The sequence below is a fragment of the Helianthus annuus genome, chromosome 12 (assembly GCF_002127325.2).
Source record: "Helianthus annuus cultivar XRQ/B chromosome 12, HanXRQr2.0-SUNRISE, whole genome shotgun sequence".
In the NCBI taxonomy this organism is placed as follows: Eukaryota; Viridiplantae; Streptophyta; class Magnoliopsida; order Asterales; family Asteraceae; genus Helianthus; species Helianthus annuus.
Genome location: NC_035444.2, coordinates 57,928,887 through 57,949,764, shown reverse-complemented (window position 1 = coordinate 57,949,764; position 20,878 = coordinate 57,928,887). Strand labels below are relative to the sequence as shown.

General features: G+C 34.7%; 1 protein-coding gene and 1 long non-coding RNA gene across 5 annotated transcripts; one reads left to right on the top strand and one right to left on the bottom strand.

Moving 5' to 3' along the window:
* The first annotated feature begins 8,644 nt into the window (after positions 1 to 8,644).
* LOC110895040 (spermidine synthase 1) lies at positions 8,645 to 11,867 on the top strand. The gene is made up of 9 exons (XM_022142299.2): positions 8,645 to 8,831; positions 9,671 to 9,747; positions 9,830 to 9,952; positions 10,081 to 10,185; positions 10,716 to 10,788; positions 10,857 to 10,928; positions 11,002 to 11,197; positions 11,278 to 11,407; positions 11,491 to 11,867. Exons 1-9 carry the CDS (start codon positions 8,690 to 8,692, stop codon positions 11,557 to 11,559), a joined length of 987 nt encoding a protein of 328 aa, XP_021997991.1. The 5' UTR covers positions 8,645 to 8,689; the 3' UTR covers positions 11,560 to 11,867.
* Positions 11,868 to 16,847: 4,980 nt separating this feature from the next.
* LOC110895039 lies at positions 16,848 to 20,825 on the bottom strand. Of its 4 annotated transcripts, none has more exons than XR_004874126.1 (13): positions 20,655 to 20,825; positions 20,474 to 20,587; positions 20,268 to 20,392; positions 19,917 to 20,056; positions 19,744 to 19,828; positions 19,521 to 19,588; positions 19,384 to 19,439; positions 19,003 to 19,278; positions 18,813 to 18,901; positions 18,320 to 18,666; positions 18,036 to 18,147; positions 17,780 to 17,872; positions 16,848 to 17,146 (listed from the first exon to the last, which is right to left on the bottom strand). It is a non-coding gene; the product is annotated as an uncharacterized LOC110895039 (long non-coding RNA). The 4 variants fall into 4 exon arrangements; XR_004874127.1 differs by having other exon boundaries at positions 20,268 to 20,369; positions 20,474 to 20,578; positions 20,655 to 20,824; XR_004874128.1 differs by having other exon boundaries at positions 19,003 to 19,281; positions 20,268 to 20,369; positions 20,655 to 20,822.
* Positions 20,826 to 20,878: the final 53 nt, after the last annotated feature.

The window sequence follows — 20,878 nt, the reverse complement described above, 5'->3', positions numbered from 1 at the left end:
CAGAGGGTTGCAGGTCACCCAAGTATGTATATGGTAGAGGGGACAATCTTGACCCAAAGCCTTCCAAGTGGGTCACTTTGGGTTACTTTTAATATTATATGGGTTGGTTTCGGAAAGATATTATAACTAGATGGGTCAGTTGAAATTACATCTTGTTATTTCCGGGTCAAAGCAGGTCGACAACTTTAAAGTAATGGATCGATGTGGGTTAGGGGTGAGCAAATTAACCACCATAACCGATAACCGAACCATAACCGACATAACCGAACCACTAATAACCGATAACCAATATAACCAATGGTTATGGTTATGAAACTTTGTATAACCGCTCAATCGGTTATGGTTATGGTTATGAAGCTTTGGTTAACCGAATATAACCGAAACCGAACCGAAGTTGTGATGTTAACTTTATATAATAGATATGTGTTTTACAAAACTATATAGAGGGTTTTTACTAAGTTAAAAGTATGTTAGTAACAAAATGATCCTGATATAGATGTCATTTATTTTGATAAAGAACTAAGGTGTTATGGCCATAATTGTTTTTGTTTGAGAATTACCTTATTAAAAAGAACTCTAAATCGGTAGTCTAACCAAAAAGTTTAGTCTTCGTTATCTTATAAAATAGGCTCAATTTAAGTTCGAATCGTGCACAACCCTATTTATTTCAAACCTTGTTGGTTACTTAACCGAAATTAACCAAAACCGAACCATAACCGACTTCATACCCGATTAACCATAACCGAAGTTTGGTTATGGTTATGGTTACCAAAATTCAATAACCGAACTAGCGGTTATGGTTATGGATAATAGTAAAAACCGACCCAAAGCGACCCATGCACACCCCTAATGTGGGTTAGTGTCTTAAAGAAATGAGACAAGTTTCGGATCGAATGGGTTTCGGGCCGGCACAACTATCCGCACGAGACGGGTTAAGACACGAAACGAGTTTCGGATCAGAACGAGTTCAATTAGGATTAACATTCGGGCCGGGACGGGTTTCGGATCGGAACGGGGTCGGTTCGGATCGGGTTTTGGGTCGGCACGAGCGTTTTAAACTAACATTAATGCACATGCAACTCCCCCCCCCCTTTTTTAAACGTCAATAACTTTTTATACGTAATCTTTTTTAAAAAATTACACCATAATAACGAGCGTTTTTTTATCTTTAATATGAGTACCATATTGCTATACTTATATAGAGAAAAAAATATCTTTCGATCAGATGCTTAGTCCATGATGTTTTGTCTAGGTTCATACAGTGGTGTTTTAATTGTATTGTGATTCAAAGCGCGGTGTTTTAAACACATACTGGAAAGCGTGGTGTTTTTTTATCTACTGGAATGTAGGTTTTAAAACACCACGGTGTTTTAACATATGGAATCTAAAACATCTACTAGCATGCAGATGTAAAACACCATGCATGCAGGTTTAAAACACCATATAGAATAACCATACTATGAACATTATACTAAGAACACATTCTGGAAATGGAGGTAGTGTCTTTAATAGTGTTATATACTTATTGAATGGTGTTATATATGTGCTGAATGGTGATTTTGCAGTGTTATTCGTAGTGTTTTTATAGATATCTTTAAAATGGTGTTATATACTTATTAAATGGTGTTATATACTTATTGAATGGTGTTATATAATTATTGAATGGTGTTACATATGTGTTGATTGGTGGTTGCAGTGTTATTCGTAGTGTTTTTATAAAAAACTTTTAAAAAAATCATGTTCCTATAAATAAGGTGGCGGTTATGGAAGGTTTTGAATTAATTGAATCAATGATAAAATTACTTGTTTACCTTTTTGAATTAATTTATATTGAGGACACATGTCATCTGCACAATATTTCTCACACTTCTAACCTTTTTACAATAACCTTACCCTAAAAGATAAATATATTATAAAACTGCCCAATTTGAAAAATAAATAACCTAGATGAAAGTTTAACAAAAAAACAATACAATATTATGTGGTGAAAAACTATTTACGTATAGTATTAATTCATAACATCACAAGCAATAGTGATATTTGAATTTCTTGACTTTAGCCACTGAACTATTCAAAATTCTTCAATTTGACCTATAACCTATGGAATTTACACGGTTACCTTTCTTCTGAAATTAACATGACACTGGTAGTGCGTCCTTCGACCAATTTGATGACCATCGGAAAATCATCTCCGGTGCTAAACCCTTTAAAGAAGATAAAGATGGGCTAACATGACGCTGGTGGTGCGTCTTCCGACCAACTTGACGACCACCGGAAAATCATCTCCGTCGCTAAACCCTTTCAAGCAGAGAAAGAGGGGACAATCGATTCCCTCGATTAGTTGTCGGATCTATACGCGGAATCTACGACGTCTATGTTTCATTTTCCCTATATAAAGTTATGTATGTTGATGTTTCAGCATTATTTTTTCTGTGGTGCGTAACGCACGGAGAAAAATGCTAGTTTTTGAATAAAAGATATCATGTGAATAAAATAGTTAATAATAATAATAATAATGAAAGTTAACATAAAATAGTTACACCATATGCAATTGATTTTATACAAACTTGAATAGTGAAAAATATACATAATAGAAAGTTGGTATATTATGGTAGGGATAATAAAAGGAAAATAATATATTATTTAAAACTTTGGATTACTTTCCTATATAACATTACAAACTTTAAAAATAATATACACACCCATTTAAAACTAAAAATATGATATGTACTCAAGTTGAATGAAATTTTATTTCATGACTTTTTCTTTGATAAGTGAGCATTTGTCCGGTAATATATTCCAAAAAGGACGTGTTACAGGTTTTAAAGAGGCATACCCTCCCGAGACTCCTAAACGAGGACATCCAAAAACAAACTTTGGAAACCTCAAACGACAATTATACTACACCTACTAGACAAGACTAGTAGGGGTAGTATCACTTCTACCGAAGAAATAAAATAAAAAAACACACCTGAAAAACTAAGGAAATACATCCAAACACAAAACAAATAAACCCACAAAAAATGGGCCTTCAATGCAGCAGACTACAGGGAGAAAACCCAACAGAGTTGGGCCTTCAGCTAAAAACCACAGCATCCAAACTCGGAGCTTGACCAAAGCACGGAACAAGAAAGCAGCACAAGGAACACCGGTAAACCTTTTGAAGCAATCAAATCGTCTCCCTCCTCTTTCGAAGGTCTATAGCATCAGATCGAAATAGGTAAATCAGCAAATCGAAAATACCAACCGTTTATTGTACGCAAATCCTAATCGTTTATTGTATCTGTTCGTTTTTTTGTCGCATCTCGTTCGACCAGGCGTAAGGTTTATTGCATTTGATCTGTTGTGTTTAAAACCTCGTTTTTGTTAGCATCAGTTGTTTAGCATGTTTTTGTTCATCTAGAGCATTCTTAATGCAAATTTGCAGAAAATGTGTATTGAATTTTGGAGAGTCATGGACATCAGAATCCAAACAAATCAAATGAGGACAAAAAATTTAACAAAATTCAATCATCTTCAACGCAACCTATCTCGGTGATCGAAAAATTGTACAACAGCCAGTTGACAATGTCTTGGAGGTTTAGAGGAATTCCTATTCAACGTCTCACTGAACGCCGATTACAACATACCGCCGGCTATCTCTGATTCTCCGGTCACCTTTGATCAAGTTAACTCCAACGCCACATGTTCGACAACAATAAAGATAAGATTTAGAACGATTTTGTGTGCGACTTTGGGATTTAAATTCGCTGGTCTTTCACTATGTTCCCGAGTCTCATTTAACAGGGGGAGGGGAAGGAAAATTCTCTCCTAATCTCTTTAATTTGGGAGGATGAATATATGGTCATATTTTCTTTCTTTTTCCCTCCCCTCCCCTCCCCCCCCCCCCCCCCCTTGTTAAATGAAACTCGGGAACATGCTTTTTCATATTTTCATCCTTTTCTCTCCTCTCCCCTTGTTAAATAACACTCTGGGAACAAATTTATCAGGGCCGTCTCCGTAAAGGTTAAAATTTTTATTGGCCCTGTGCGAGTTAAAATAAACGGGCCCTACCCGCCCTAGTAAAACAAGAATTTAGGGTTGTTGTTGCGTCACTCAATAATTCGATCAGATCTTTTGCAAAATCTCACGTAATTGCTATTGTTGTTGCCTCAGTGAGTCTTGCGTCGCTGGGTTTTTTGTAGCTCCCCATGAGGTTTATTTTTATTGGGATTGAATGTTTAAATATTTGGCCCTGTGGGTTCGGTCTAATTGTTTAAAAATATTGGCACTCAAAATCTGAATCAAATTTGAGCCACTTAAACAGATTGGGCCGATTGGCACCCAAAAACTCAAGCAAACTTCGGCCAGTTGAAGTGCTAAAGAGATTGGCGAGGGCCTACTTTGGGTTTACTTTGGACCGGATTGATTCGGGTATCGTAATGGACTAAACCAAATTGGGTGAGCTTCTAATAAAACTTATATTGAAAAGCAGAGAAACGTAAGCGTGTTGTAACGCTAAATTTAGAAATTTGTAAAACATTATACATACATTAATACCATATTACAAGTACTATAACGAACCAAAAATATTAACGTCATTTTTGAATAATTTGTAAAAAAATATTTTAGAAGTTAAAAAGAAAACAAAAAAAATGTTTATGGTTAACAATAATATTAAAAGAAAACTTAAGTGAATTTAGTTGTCTAGAAAAGAAAAAGAAAACTTGAGTGAATTTGGTTTTCTCATGCTTGAATGTTTGATATCACCAAAAGGTACAAATAGTTGCAGCATCAATATGAAAATATACCATCATACAGAGTGAAAAAAACAGTTGCATATTAATCTAAAAGTATCTCTAAAAATACTCTTAAAGAGAGGTTCGAACCCGAGACCAACGAATTAAAAGGCAAGCCGGCTGTCACTGGAATAGACTGCAATCGATGATGAGTTTGTGTATTATTTATATAAACATATATATGTGTGTATATATAACATTTAAATTTTTTTACGGGCCCTTTCACGTTTTTGGCCCTGAGCCGGCACTCATCCGACACATGCTCAGGGCCGGCCCTGAAATTTATGTTGATTGCGCTAAAGCCTATGGTTAGATTCTATTAAAAAAAATACGTGTGAGATGTGGTGGGGGAAGAAGATAAAGGTGACTGGTAGGATTTGGTAAAAAGTTAAAGGTGATTATTGGTAAAATGTTCATTTATTAAATTAATTCTAGTGATTGGATATATATGATAATTTATCTACTTTGGAAGGTATATATGTAATATTTTTAGTTTTGTATGGGTATATATGATATGGGTTAAGTTATAATACAAAAAAGTTTAAAAATAAGAAGTGTAAGTAGCCACTATAGAGTGATAAGTGTATAAGAAAAATTCAAGTGGAAAGATAATTTTGTCAAAGAGAATAAAAATATTATGTACATGCAAGTCACATGCTATTTTCTCCTATTTTTAAACATCCGTAACTTTTTTTATACGTCATTTGTTTTTTTAAAATATATCTTAAAATCGAGCATTTTTATCTTTAATATGGGTACTCTGTTGTTATAAAAAAAATTTTGAAAACACAGTTGCGTATTACATAATGGACATAACGTAAAACACAATGAGTATCAAACTAAAAACACAATGGAAAGTAGACAAAAAACACAATCGATGACAACACATAAAAGACACAATGGACATCAGACTAAACACAATGAGTATCAAACTAAAAACACAATGGAAAGTAAACTAAAAATACAATTGATGACAATTGATAAAAGACACAATGAACAATGATCAACGAACTAAAATACAATGAACAATGATCAACGAACTAAAACATAATGAACAACGGTCTAAAACACAATGAACAACAGATTAAATCACAATGGGTAACAAAACAAAAACACAATGAGCAACATATTAAAACATGATCTATAGCATAATAAACGTAATGACTAGAACATATAACACAATGTATAGAAAACCCAAATATAACATCATCTTTATTGTGTCATACATTGTGTTTTAGGTTCTGATAATAACACAATGTATAGAAACCTTAGTAAAAAAACGTAAGAACCAAAACCCAGTTGAAAGACACAATGACCGGAACTTTTAACACATACAAAAAAAACCCAGTAAAAATGAATTTTTTTATTTTATTTTTATACAACAACATCATACTCATATTAAAGATAAAAAACATACGTTATTATGGTGATTTTTTTAAACAAATGTCGTATGAAAAAAATTATGGACGTTTTAAATTGATGGGGGGATTAGCATATGATCTTTGCATGTGAAGAGAGAAAATCAATAATGTAGGATTCTTTTTATGCCCTTTCATTATTAATTTATTTTCTCTAAAACTAATCTCAACCTTCCAAATCTAAGAGTAATCGACTAAAATCCTACATACCCTTCTTATTAATGTTGTCCTTTATATTTGATCATAGTCCTATATGATATATAAGGGTATATATGAAATTGTCTCTACAACTTTTATTCAATTTTTATGATGGTTCTGTTAAAAAGAAATTCTAAAAATCACTAAAATAAGATAAATCAATTCTGTAATCTTTTATTCTTTAATTCCTTGGATGGATGATGACAACTTTATCTGGCATGAGGATATGAGAACTTTAAAAAAGTTTTGGGGTTGTGTGTTTAAAATTATTAGGTTATGATGCCGGCATTAAGATTTTTATTTTAATCAAAATATCATTTTTATTCAATAACTTTTAATGTTTAATAGGTAAGCTATATAAAGAGTTAAATCTCATTTTAGTTCTTGTGGTTTGTACCATTTAGTTTAGTCCAAAGGTTTCATTTTTCGTCTGTGTGTTCAAAAAAGTTTCACCGTTGCCATTTCAGTCCACTAGTTTAATTTTATCCATTTTTTTGTTAACGAAAAGGGCAATTCGGTCATTTTATATGTAACTCTGTTAACTAGAAGGGCAATTCGACCATTTAGAATGACCGAATTGCCCTTCTCGTTAACGGAAATAATGGATGAAGTTAATCCAATGGACTAAAATGGCAACGGTAAAACCTTTTTGGACCCACAGGCGAAAAATGAAACATTTGGACTAAACTGATAAAATGACCCAAATCACAGGGACTAAAATGCTTTTAACACCTATATAACTCCTATATAAATTTAAATATAAATATAAATACCTAATTATGAGGCGTTAATAGTTCAATATAAACTTTATAAAAAAAATAAGACCATATCTTAAATGAAACGCTCCAGTTTTAATTAAATTTTATAGTAAAATATATCTAACAATAGACACATCACAAAACTATATTCAAAGTATATAAAAAGTTATATCTTAAAGGAGAAGCAAATAAAAAAAAACTAAAAAGTTTAACAATTACATGGTGCAATTGGTTATTTTAAGGGTACAGTAGGCTTCAGTTTAATATGCCCCCTTAAGCTATATCCTTATTCATTTTGAAACCTTATTGTTGATTGGCAACATATATAGACCACAAAAATTTAATATCATCCATCAAATGAGATGTGATAATTATTTTACAAAAGAAACATAAAAAAAAAACAAGAATGCCAGCTTTAGTAAAACTAACATTGATAGAGTTTAATGCTCCGAAAACTAGAGTTACTCCTCAAGGTTCGTCCATAGAGTGTGATTCAGAGCCTAATATCAGGTCGAAAAAATGAGCATAACATAGCTAGGTTAAGAGGCAATTAAGCACACCACGATGTTGTTAGGATCTAACATAGGCCTTTATGGCCTTGTCCCATATCCTACCTTTATGAGCTTCTAGAATATATTCTAGTCTATGTCTAATGCCCGAGTTGATCCTATACATGTGACCCCCTATCAAAAAAAAAAAAAAAAAAAAAAAAAAAAAAAAAAAAAAAAAACTGCAAGAACTAATAATAGTGTTTAATGTTGGTTAGCCATGGACGTCTAGTTACAAGATCTGATCCTCCATGAAAAGTACAAAAGTCTGCATGTCATGTTATACCTTTTATCTTACAACGCCTTGTCCTTAATGCATTGTATAGTTTAACAATTTTTTTCACAACTAGTAAACAATTAAAGAACCAAAATTTGGTAGCATTCTTTTGTGGAATGAAATAGAATTGGAATTTGAACTATATGGAATTGTACATTCCTTTTCTTATATCGTTGTTAAATTCTAATTCATTATGTAGTTTATTCGTACACTACTTCCCAACAAAACTTTTATGTTTCGTGAACTTTTAAGAACACACAAGTTATAGGGGGTGTTTGGCCTAGCTTTTATTTTTTGCCTTATGCTTATATTTTAAAGTAGCTTATAGCTTATTTTCTATCATTTGATAAGCTATTTTTAAGTGTTTGAATTAGCTTATAGCTTATTTCTATCATTCTTCAAATAAGCTAAAAAACCATCAAATAAGCTTCTTCAAATTAGCTTATATAAGCTAATAAACATAAACTTAAAAAAGTAAACCAAACACCAAGGTAAACTTATTTTGTAAAAAAAAAAAAAAAAAAAAAAAAAAACTAAAAAAGCTAGGCCAAACACCCCCATAAAAGAGAAGGGGGCATAGTGTAGTTAGAACATAATATTAGTGTTGAAGTGTTAATCAAAGCTATTGAAGCAGCATATTATATTGAACAATAACTATCTTTACACACACATTCATTTCATTCGTCTGGAGTGCAGAAGCATAACATAACAAATGGCTGAACAAACCACCACCACAACCATCGATTTGCCATTAAAGAGGCCAAGGGAAGGAGAAGAAAACGGCGCCGTTTCGCATGAAACCAGTGCTCACATATCGTCCGGATGGTTTTCCGAAATTAGCCCAATGTGGCCTGGTACCTTACTCTTCTCCAATTCCCATTTCTTTCTTTCTTTCTTTCTTTCTTTCTTTCTTTCTTTCTTTCTTTCTTTCTTTCTTTCTTTCTTTCTTTGTGTATGTATGTATATATTTATTTATTTCTTGTGGGATTTTTATTTCAGATTGTTAAGTTGATTGGGTTTTATTTATAATTTTAAAAAATATATTTATTTTTATTTATAATTTTGAGGGTTCATTCATTCTAGTGATATTTAAGATAAGAAAAATGGAGTCTTGTATAATGGTTTAAAGTAGAAAATTGATCTGTTGTGATACTTTTGGCTTGTACTTTATTGTGGTTATGGGGATTTTCTTCAAAACCAAAACATTTGATTTGATGTTCAAATTTTTTTTTTTTTTTTTTTTTTTTTTTTTTTTTTTTTTTACAAGTGAAAGGAAAAGGTGGACTGTAATCATGAAATGGGATTTGTACTCTACTTTACATTAATGGCTTATTCATTGCTGTTTCATTATTGCTTGTTTGTAGATAAGTCTTTCTTTTGTTTTGTTTTGGATTGCTTGGAAAAACATGTAGCAAAAGCTTCAAATGATAGAACCGTTTATTGAATCGGAATGCACTAAGCAGAGAAGTGGTTGTTATAAGCAATCCCAAACCGCCAAACACCCCCTTTACTTACGTTTGGATTTACTGAGAGAAAAACGCAAACGCTTTTGTTTCTTTTTGTCGGGATGCAAGCATTTTGATGGTAGACTATGTTAGTCCGGTTGTTTGGTGTGAACTCGGTAGTTATAACTTTGTAATATACAGATAAATGATATTCAATTTGGTGATCATTTTCCGCGTACATATTGCAGGAGAAGCGCACTCTTTGAAGGTGGAGAAAGTGTTGTTTCAGGGCAAGTCTGATTACCAGAATGTCATGGTATTTCAGGTATGCGAAATTTCATTTTTTTTATTTCTATTTCTTTCATTTTTCACCTTGAAAGGAGAAAACATGATGATTTTTGGTCTAGTCTGAAACATACGGGAAGGTTCTTGTTTTGGATGGTGTAATTCAACTTACCGAGAGAGATGAATGCGCGTATCAAGAGATGATTACTCATCTTCCTCTTTGTTCAATTCCGAATCCTAAAAAGGTTTCCTTCTTCTTTTACAACTATTTACCTGCAATCTTTGTTGTATAAGAAATGTCAATAATTACGTGAGTTTGTTCATATTCATCATAAGTTATTAACTTTACTGTTTTTGTGATATTCATTCGTAGGTTTTGGTTGTTGGAGGTGGAGATGGTGGCGTCTTGCGTGAAGTAGCTCGCCATTCTTCTGTTGAGCACATTGATATTTGTGAGATCGATAAGATGGTCGTTGATGTGAGTAATCATGATTTTGGAAATTTTGAACGTTCTTTTATTTAAAAGGGTTGTACCATAAAAAACCAACATACTTTCTCATTCTGCACGAAAAAAGTCCCTTAACTAAAAAACGGCTGCATGATGTCTACATATATGCTGAGTCAGTGGCGAAGCTTGAGATTTCCGACCGGGGGGTCGAAAACGTATATACCTAATAAAATTATATAACCGGGGGGTCGAACAAATTCTATACGAAAACTGCATACCGGACACTACTGAGCGAAAAGTTAGGGGGGTCAGAACCCCCCCCCCCCCCCCAAGCCCCTAAAAAGCTGCACCCCTGTGCTGAGTTTGCAAGTTACCAACATTTACCCTTCATTTCAGAAGTTTGTATACATTAACAATATTCAGTCAAGGGACTTTTTTCGTGCAAAATATGAAAGTTTTGTTTTTTTTTTTTCTTTTGGTATTAACCCTATTCAAAATAGCTATTTGCATTTACTTTTCAGAGTTTAAGGGCTAATGTGGAATATTTGTCCAATTTTCAGGTTTCTAAGGAGTTTTTTCCTGATGTAGCTGTTGGGTACGATGATCCGCGTGTCAACCTCCACATTGGCGATGGTATATACATGAATTAACTTCGTCGTTGTTTTCTTTTTTCTTTTTTTTTTATTTTTTAAATCTTGTAGGAGTTGCATTCTTGAAGGCTGCTCCTGAAGGAAGTTATGATGCGGTTATAGTCGATTCTTCTGATCCCATTGGTATGCATATATTCACAAACCCGCCATCTCCATATTATCAATTCGATATGCTGACATGGCAATTATACCTCAGGTCCCGCACAAGAGCTTTTCGAGAAGCCTTTTTTCGAGTCTGTTGCAAAGGCGCTTCGGCCCGGTGGTGTTGTGTGCACACAGGCCGAGAGCATATGGCTTCATATGCACATAATTGAAGACATTGTTGCAAATTGCCGCCAGGTGTTTAAAGGGTCAGTCAGTTACGCATGGACAACTGTTCCTACATATCCTAGGTAAGCTCTCATGTTTGTACATCAAGGAACAAAATCATATATTAACTAAAACTCGTGTATAAAATGGAACACAAATGCAGCGGTGTTATTGGATTCATGTTGTGTTCGACTGAGGGACCCGAGGTTAATTTCAAGCACCCAATCAACCCAATAGATGAAAACGATAACGGATGCAAATCTGTAGGACCGTTGAAGTTCTACAACAAAGAGGTATTTGCTTTATCGACAAATGTTGTATTTTTGGGTGTGAATTTTTGTTTTTATTGATGTTTATCGGTTATTTGTGCGCATAGATTCACACGGCTGCTTTCTGTTTGCCGTCTTTCGCGAAGAAAGTGATCGAAGCAAAGGCAACAAAGTGAAGGCGGTAGATTGCAAGGCGAGAATAGGTGTTTTATGGTTTCGGATACGTCTTCCAAATGTGTTTGAAGCCTTACCTTGTTACAGGATAGTTTGAGGGTTCTGTTTTTGTTGACTATCTTATATTCAGTCAGTAATGTATGGACTTTTGATTTCTGCTTAGTTTGTGCTCGTGTATATAATTTACTCGGTAAGATCATTTGGGTTTTTGGGCCAATATTGGTTCTGGGCTACAGAAGGAAGAATCTTTTGATTTGGTTTTATATGAATAGTAGTTTTTTAATAAGATAAACAATGCAAGTTGTTATTATTATTTTTTTTTTTTTTTTTGAGGAAAATGCGTGAATGGTCCTGAGTTTATGTCACTTTTTGCCACTTCAATCTAAAAATGAAACATTTTGTATATGGGTCCTGAGGTTTCATTCTTCTTGTCATTTTCATTCAATTGGCAATCTGGCTAAGAATTTTCTATTAACTTCTTCTCTTTTTGTCGGTTTCATCATTTAAATGAAGGGTATAATTGTCATTTTATGCCATAATATATTTTAATTAAATGAGGAAAACGACAAAAAAAAAATTCACAGAAAATTCTAACCTAGTTTGTCAATGGGATGAAATTTACAACAAAAATGAAATTTTAGGAACTTAGATACAAAAGGTTTCATTTTCAGACTGAAGTGTCAAAAGTGGCATAAACTTATGGACCATTTTAGCATTTTACTCTTATTTTTTAATCAAATTTTTGGAGTTGAATATGTTATATAATAAGATTGAAGACAATTACTTTAAAGAGATGATTACAACCACCAAATGAAAGCAAGTTATGGCTTTGGAATGTCGGAGACATGATAATTAAATTACCAAACTATTATCATTAATTTTCTTCTCACAAACAAGGTCTTTAGGAAGAATGCGCATAATCCTACTCATGTCTATTTTTGCTAATTTCTTAACATACAAATAACCAGAGTGACTATGCTAACACTTGAGTAATTATTACTACTCTACTTCATTTTTTGTAGCGTAATTACTCTAGTTATTTGTATGTTTAGTAGGTTAATTTCATTTGAACAGGATCCCACCCCATTAGCATAAATTGATTTTTTTAACGACATATTTCTTTTAATCCCTGTCGTCTATGAGACTTAAACCCAAGACCTTCCTCTCTCAACTCCAAGTGTTTTAAATGTTTTGCATTTGCCAATGGAGAACCACCTGATTGGTATTAGCATAAATTGATTAATTGTGATGCAGGTTGCCTATGAATTGGAACCGGATTGTAGGGAAGGAGAACAAACAAGAACAATTTTGTTACAAACTGTAATTAATCAAAAAGATAACTCACCTTCAATTCCATGATAGAAAGTACTAAGGATGGTGGGGGCGCCTAACCTGCTTGTCCGCAAGTTGTTCCGAGTATCACCGGGTAGGGCGGGTACATCGCCGCAACCTACCCGAGTTGTGGTCACGAGTTGTGACGACGGGCCTATGGGTCACCCCATCTATCCGTCTTGGGCTACTGTCGCATGGGCCCAACAAGAAAAAGGCCCAACAGCCACTTACCTTGCCCATTAAGGTTTCCCTTACACAAAATGGGCGGGAAACAAGGATCAGAAGATGCAGACGATATTTAATGCATGATTAGAAAAGGATCTTTGGCTGGAATTGTACTTCCTAGCCGGAAACATTTAATGAGGCTGCAATCTTACCGTTGGGGGTCAGACACGTGTCCGAGCCCCCCGAAGACTCTCAGAATCCGTCGGATCACCTCGTTGAAATATCTCACATGGAAGATAAGGTCTCGGGGTTATATAAGGAAAGAAAGAAGTGATCATAAGGCAGGCGCTCGAAGGTATCACATTAAAAGCTCTCTCATTTACTCCTCTCTCATTTATTCCGACCAATATTCTCATACATTAAACACACACATATTTATTGGATTCACACCTTAGAGGAAACATTCCGGTGATCACACTCATTGGAATAAGCTCCTCCAACTCTCCGGCAAGTTTATTTATTCTCACGCCCCGGCTTGGTCACGGATCCCCCTCCCGGGGCCCTCCGTGACGAGGCTAACGGTTTATTTTTTTTTGTAGCAACGAAGGTCGGGATATCTTGACGTCAGCGAAGACCCCTTTGAACGTCACCAGGGATTTGGGTATTCGACAAGTTGGTTCCTCAGGTTGCTGAACTCGCGAGAAAAGGCCGTTGCCCAACGGTTACAATGTCGTTACCCCCTTAAAAATATAAAGATATATAAAAATACAAAATAAAACCCTATTTTTAAAAACTATATATATCACAATTTTTATCCCATTTAAATTACTCTTTTCTACTCTCTATATTCTAATCTTTACATTTCTATGAATGTGGTGATGGGTTGTTGGACTCTGATTACAGGGGTGCGTTGGACAATCTGCATAGTTCTCTTCCCGATCTTGATCTCGGCGGTTTCTACATTAAAGACACCGCCCCCATTAAAGCCCAGAAAATTCTGGCGAATGCCTTTTATGGCGAAAGCGTCAAGACAGTTGAAGAGAAGTTTGCTTTGTCCCGCGCCAGCGAGCCGTGTTTGAGTGTTTGCGAGCCCCCCATGCTCAGGATTTCCTGTCTGTTGTTCCCATCGAAGGTTTAGGGCAATGTATGTCGGCTGTGGAATACCGGGATATCCTCAAGTACCGGCTGATGGTACCGCTTTTCCCGGTTGATGACCCGTGTCCTGTATGTCGGAAGTCTTGCTTGGATTTAAATATCAACACGATTTAGTTCGTGATGTGCTTTATGATGTCCTTAAGCGGGCAGGGATCTCGGCAAAAAAGGAAGCTCCGGTGAACTTCTTGACCGATCCATTAGAAGGGAGATCTACCCTATGGCCCGCTGACATTCTTGTTTTTTGGATGGGAAGGAGGAAAACACGCGTGTGTTGATTTGACAGGTGTGTCCCCCCTCGTTGGGCTAAGGGACCACGGGTTTGTGGCGGGCCAAGCAATAACTAAGGCAGAGACGGCCAAAGTAGCTAAGTATGAAAAAGCTTGCATCGAGAATCAGCACGTGTTCGTCTCGTTCGCTTTCGATACTTTTGGCGCTCTCGCCCCTGACGCGGTGCGGTTCCTCAAGCGGGTTCAACAGGTGGTAAGCAGTAACACCGCGCATGTTAAGGGGCATAATTTTGTGTTTAGCAGGGTAGGGTTTGCTATTCAGAAGGGGTAGCGGCGCAACTTGTTGCTCGACTACCTGCCATTAATCTGTAATCGTCTCTGTTTTTATTATTCACTTGGAACATTAATATTAAAGTGTTTTTTAGAAGAACTTCAACTGAAGGGCTCATCACAAAAAAAAAAAAAAAAAAGAAAAAAAAGAAGAATAATGAAAAAACCCGCATCGTCAAAAACCAAAAATATTTAGGCTGAAGGTTTGATCTAGCCAAAACGGACCGTTTCCACCCATCCAGCTTGCTGCTCGCTTACCTGCGTTATTAATGTAACTCGGCCAGTTCATATATATAATTTATTTTTTCTTAAAAAAAAAATTTCAATTTTGTTTAGGTTTTTTTTTTTTAATTTTAATTAATGCATTTTGTTTTTTTATTTAATGAAAATGTCTTTTTGTTTAAATGGTTAGTTTTTTAATTTTAAAAAAAAATTGTTTGTGTAATGGGTTGAGCTAAGTGAGTGCCGTCTCCTCTTTGGGTTGAAATGGATTGAATTGATTTAAACTATATTAAATTAATCATAATCTACCTCTCATGTCATGAATTGAACTTTTATCTTCTTCTTCTTCCAAGAGACAAAAGCCTCTGCACCCAGCTACGGATTATCAGATTGTGTTGTATAATATTTTTAGACTATCTCCAATGCATAATGCATCTTTTGGAGGGATGCCCTTAAAAGGCCTTACCATTATAAAGTTATGTTCATAGAGTGCCATTAACAACTAAGCCATTCCACAAGCGCTTTATTTTTTGTTGCTTTTTGCATGTGGGTAAGTAGAGGTGTACAAAAAAAAATGGATTTAGAATCGTAACCGGAAAAAAAAAACCGAAAACCGGTTTTTTTTTAACCGGTTTTTTTAACCGCCGGTTTTTATACCGTTACTATTCTTGACTTCAAAAACCGGTTATTAACCGAACCGGTTATTAAAAAATCGGTAAAAACCGGTAAAAAACCGGTTTTTTTTTGGGAAAAACCGGTTCCAACCGGTTATACCGGTTATTGTTTTGGACCTCAAAAACCGGTTAGTAACCGGAACCGGTTATAAAAAAAAAAAACAGTTTTTATTTTGGGTGAAAAAACCGAAACTGGTTAATAACCGAAACCGGTTTTGAAGAAAACCGATTTGTACACCTCTATGTAGAGGTGTACAAATCGGTTAATCGGTTTTTAAAAAACCGGTTAAAAAAAAAACCGGTTTTTTCACCCAAAATAAAAACCGGTTTTTTTAATAACCGGTTCCGGTTACTAACCGGTTTTTGAGGTCCAAAACAATAACCGGTATAACCGGTTGGGACCGGTTTTTAACCGTTTTTTCCCAAAAAAACCGGTTTTTTTTTTCAGGTTTTAACCGGTTTTTTAATAACCGGTTCGGTTAATAACCGGTTTTTGAAATCAAGAATAGTAACCGGTATAAAAACCGGCGGTTAAAAAAAACCGGTTAAAAAAAAACCCGGTTATAAAATAAACCGGTTAAAAAAAAAACCAGTTTCGGTTTTTTTTCCGGTTTCGATTCTAAAACCAGTTTTTTTGTACACCTCTACCTCTATGGGTGGGTAAGAAAAAAATGTTTATTTAAATATTGTGTGTAGTGGGTAGGTAATGATATGGAAATTAAGAAGGGTATGGATATTTGTTGGGTTGGAGATGAAGTAAGAGTTTTTAAGGATTTGTAAGGATATGATGTGACAGATGATGTGGCAGCGAAGGACGCCTAACGGTGCAAGTAGCATTAGAGATAGTCTTAGGGATTGGATACTATTTTGGTTTCAAAAACTATCTAATTACACTCAAGAAATGAACACTTACATCTTGGTAGTACACCATGCTTAACTAGTTTAATACCCGTCCGATGGACGGGAATTTTATTGTCATAATGACATAAGATGATGATTATTTTTATTATTATTATTATTATTATTATTATTATTATTATTATTATTATTATTATTATTATTATTATTATTTTGAATAAAAACATTATTTGTTTAAAAAGAGCAAAGGTTTGGAGTGTTTCATCAAAAAGGTTCATATTTGATGTATAAGTCAAAATCTTTAGCAGATCATGGGTTCCAACTATGGATAACTAAATGTAACTCAGTTCCTATACACTTACACAGTTACATTAGATGTCCTGCATCATATGCTCAGCCACACCAAAACTTGACATCCACATTTGATCATCACTAGAGTTTACATTGACAATGGACTTGAATGAATTATATAATTGACACTTTCTGTTTTTCCTCTGCAGTATCAACATAATAATTCTCCTCGATAGATTGTGCAAATGATATTTCTTGAAAATGAGAGAATGGGCAAGCTACAAGGAGAACCCTGGCCCAGGAACTGAAGGTCCAGGTCCATCAACAGGATGAATCTAAAAAGTACAAAAGAAAATGCATTTTAATTAAGTGATGGGTCAATATGGATCATTTTTGTAAGGTCCAAAGTGAATTGGGTTATTTTTTGTCCCTGTTTATAAATACTTTCATTAATTACAGTTGGAAAAAAATATTATTAGAATATTAATACAAGTTTTTTTTTAATACAATCCAGGGTTTTCTTTGCATGGAAAAATAGACTTTTGGTAACTGTTAGCATATTTGACATGTTCCCCTTTTCCTATATATTTTTTCTTTATTTACAGGTTTGAACAAAAACATACTTACATGACCCATACGTACCCATTTATAAGTAAAAATGTTGAAATAACAGTTTGAGTTAATTCATAAACTTTTTTTTCCCATTTTCATAATTAACTATCGCGTTAATTATGATTGGAAAAACAACATCTTTAATATTCAAATAAACGATTTGGGAAGCTATATGCATAAAAAGTAGACTTTGGGTGACTCTCAAACAGTTTGACTCATTCACTTTTAACTATGATTTTCTGTTTTGACCCATTTAAGATAAAATATAACTCAAATCAACCCACTCATAGGTAAAAGGGGTGCCACCTCTATTGTGATCTATAAATAAAGAGGAAAATGCAAATTGATATATGTACCATGATATCTTTTAAATCTGATCTCATATACATTCCTTCTTGTAGTTCATAATATTTGGGCCCAGGCCTTAATCCAAGTGCTTTGGCCTTTTCCTGGTCAAATAAAGCAAATTTACTAAAGCATGCAAGCACACACTCACTGGACTCTTGCTTTACACTTGTGATTGCATCATGTTTAATTAAAATAATCAGTTTAACTTGATTAAAATAAATAATCTAAGCCTGATCAATATATCACAACAAAAACGATCCATACCTGAGGAGTGGCATAAAACTTGAGTCATTCAATAATGTTCTCTTTAATGCAATTGCTACTTCTCTCCTCCCGTCCTTCTCCATTCAGTTAGCCATAGGCATTATTCATTTACCTGCCAGCTTTAGTAATTAACATATAGAGTGGGGTAGTGGTTGGAGGTTACTCAAATTCACCCGCCATATAAGAAGAAAACCTTACAAATAGATCAATAACAAATTTTAAGAACAAATAATTTCACTCATCAGAGGCCTAAGTATCTTACATCCTTAATTAAGATAACTTACAGGTAGCGTCTCTTCATCATCTTTGCCATCTTCATCTTTCGCAAGAACCGCAGCACCAGATTTAGATGAAATGCTGACTTGTCACAAGTTTTCGTGCTTTGCAGACTTCATACAAAGTCAATTGCTTCATTGGTGGGTATACTTGTTGTGCAGTTATAGTCTTGGAGATTCCACAAGTTTACAACCTGAAGTTATCATCACATAAATCATTCCAAAATAAAGAAAAGAATAACATAAATCATTAGCTAATAATCAACAAATGCACTTGAGGAAACAAATGGTTCAAAATTATCTGATCTCTGCCGCCACTCAACAGACACGTATGTATCATCGTATCCAGAAAAAAGCTAAAAAATGAAAACAATAAGTAAAATTAGTTTCCAAGCAGTAAAAAACAAATAAGAATTGCAACGCTACTAACAATGATCAAAGAACTATTATAATCACAGCACAACGGTTATTGAAATGGGTACAAAATCCACCATCAACATACCATACAAGTATTTTGGCATCGGCTCCAGCTGTTACCAGCAATCCACCAGAAGCGTGACATGCCATCTCGATGACTGGACCATGATGATCCTGACAAGTAGAATGAGTAACACTGAAATAAGTACGTTAGCACCAGGAAGCAAGAAAATGAGAAAATATAAATTGATTCATTTGAACAATTGTAATGACACCTGAATAACATTGGTTCTGAACCATTGACTACTTTGCGATGCGATGAAGTAGTAGCGTTGTTGGTAACGAATCCCATGGATTGGTGATGAAATCGCACCACTCCAATGGACTGTAAAGTTGGATGAATTTTGAATTGCTTTAGGGTTTGGGGGAATAGGTGAAGAATGTAAGTATGAGAATGAGAATGGAATAGGAGGGGCGGTTGTAGTAGCGAGGATTCAGGAGGAGAAAAAGGAGAGTGGGGTAAACCGACAGTGAGAATAAACTGCCCGCAACTGCTGCAACAACAGTTAAAAAATGGAGTTTAAAAGGTCATGATTTAATCTCAGCCAAATCCAACAAAAGTTTATAGTTTTATATTAGCTGGACGGATTGATCACCACTATGCAAAGGCATACTCCTCTTTTCTTCACCTTCTCTTTTGTCACCTAACATTCTATATACAAAAGTTTTATCGATCATGATTCAAAATTATTTCCAGCTTACAAAATTAGTCTGTAACAAATTAGATAATTACCATTGCAGTCTTTGTTGTTTTACATTCGGTTGAAATTTTATCACTGAAGTAACACCATGGAGCTTGCCCTGCACGTGTACGCAAAAAAATAAAATATTAAATAAATAGAAAGCAAAACACTAGGACCGAGGATCGGACCCGGGTTGTTTACTTTCAGTGGAGGCAAAGCAAATAAGTAAAGGAAAAGAAAACCATTTCACCAACTTTAATCTTGTAGTAATACCTGAATTTCGTGATATATATGTAAAAAAGACGTGGGCCTGGCCTTTTTACCATATTCGTAAAGATAGTGTGTTTCGGTTATACCCCTGTGACAAATTGGCATTCATGAGTTAATTTAATTTTTGATATTGAGTTGATATAGATATATTTATATAATCAACAATAACCCAATACCTCAAAAAAAAAAAAAAAAAAAAAACAGAGAGAGCATGATGAGGAAACTCATCAGTAGGGCACTCGAAACATCCTTCGAAACATCCTGTAACATTTTTTATAGGTACCAAGAATTTTTTGTTGGTACCAAGAGGGCAATCCTATAAAAAATGCATGAAAACGAAAGGTTATACACGAAAGTTAAACATAAGAATCACAAATCAGATTTTATATTGCCCCAATAGGCTTGGAAAGTTGTGTATCAACAAATCCAGTTGCTAAAGTGTAAATAAACATACATTTTCAGGCCTATATCAATACACAACATCCAACACAGTAGCAGTTAATATAAACTTATAACAAAATACGAACCTTCTCAAACATATTATGGATCTCCGATGCTGTTGTCGACTTCGAGGAAGGTGGAGGGTTTGAATTTTCACCATTTTGACGCCCTTCCGCCATTTCATCTACCTGCATCTCCAAATTAGGTATAACTGAGAATACACAGACGAAAAAACCCTAAATCCCTAATATTCCTACTGTGGAAACAAAATCAGTTGATCAGAATTGTGTACCTGTTGGATCAGAATCGTGTCGGAATTGGGTTCGGATAAGGCTGATAGGAGTGTATCACTAACCTTGAACTCGCAGGAAGAGAAGGAAGACGTCCTGGTGATAAACTACACCAACTGATGGAGGCTTGAGAGCATAAAAATTGCAATCAGAAGAAACCCTAATATGAATCTAAATGCTTACCGTGTCGCGATTGAAGAACGCTTAGCTGTAGTAGGCGGTGGGCTCTTAGGGTTCTCGTAGACCAAATCAGAAACATGAGGGAACTCTGTGTTTATCTATGTGTATATAACAACTGTATAAGGAGGTTATGGGCGACGTGGTGAGTGAAAACAGGGTTCCAATAGTAACTGCTAATAACTGCTTAAATAGCAGTTAAAAATGTGAGTTTAAGTGGCTGAGATTTA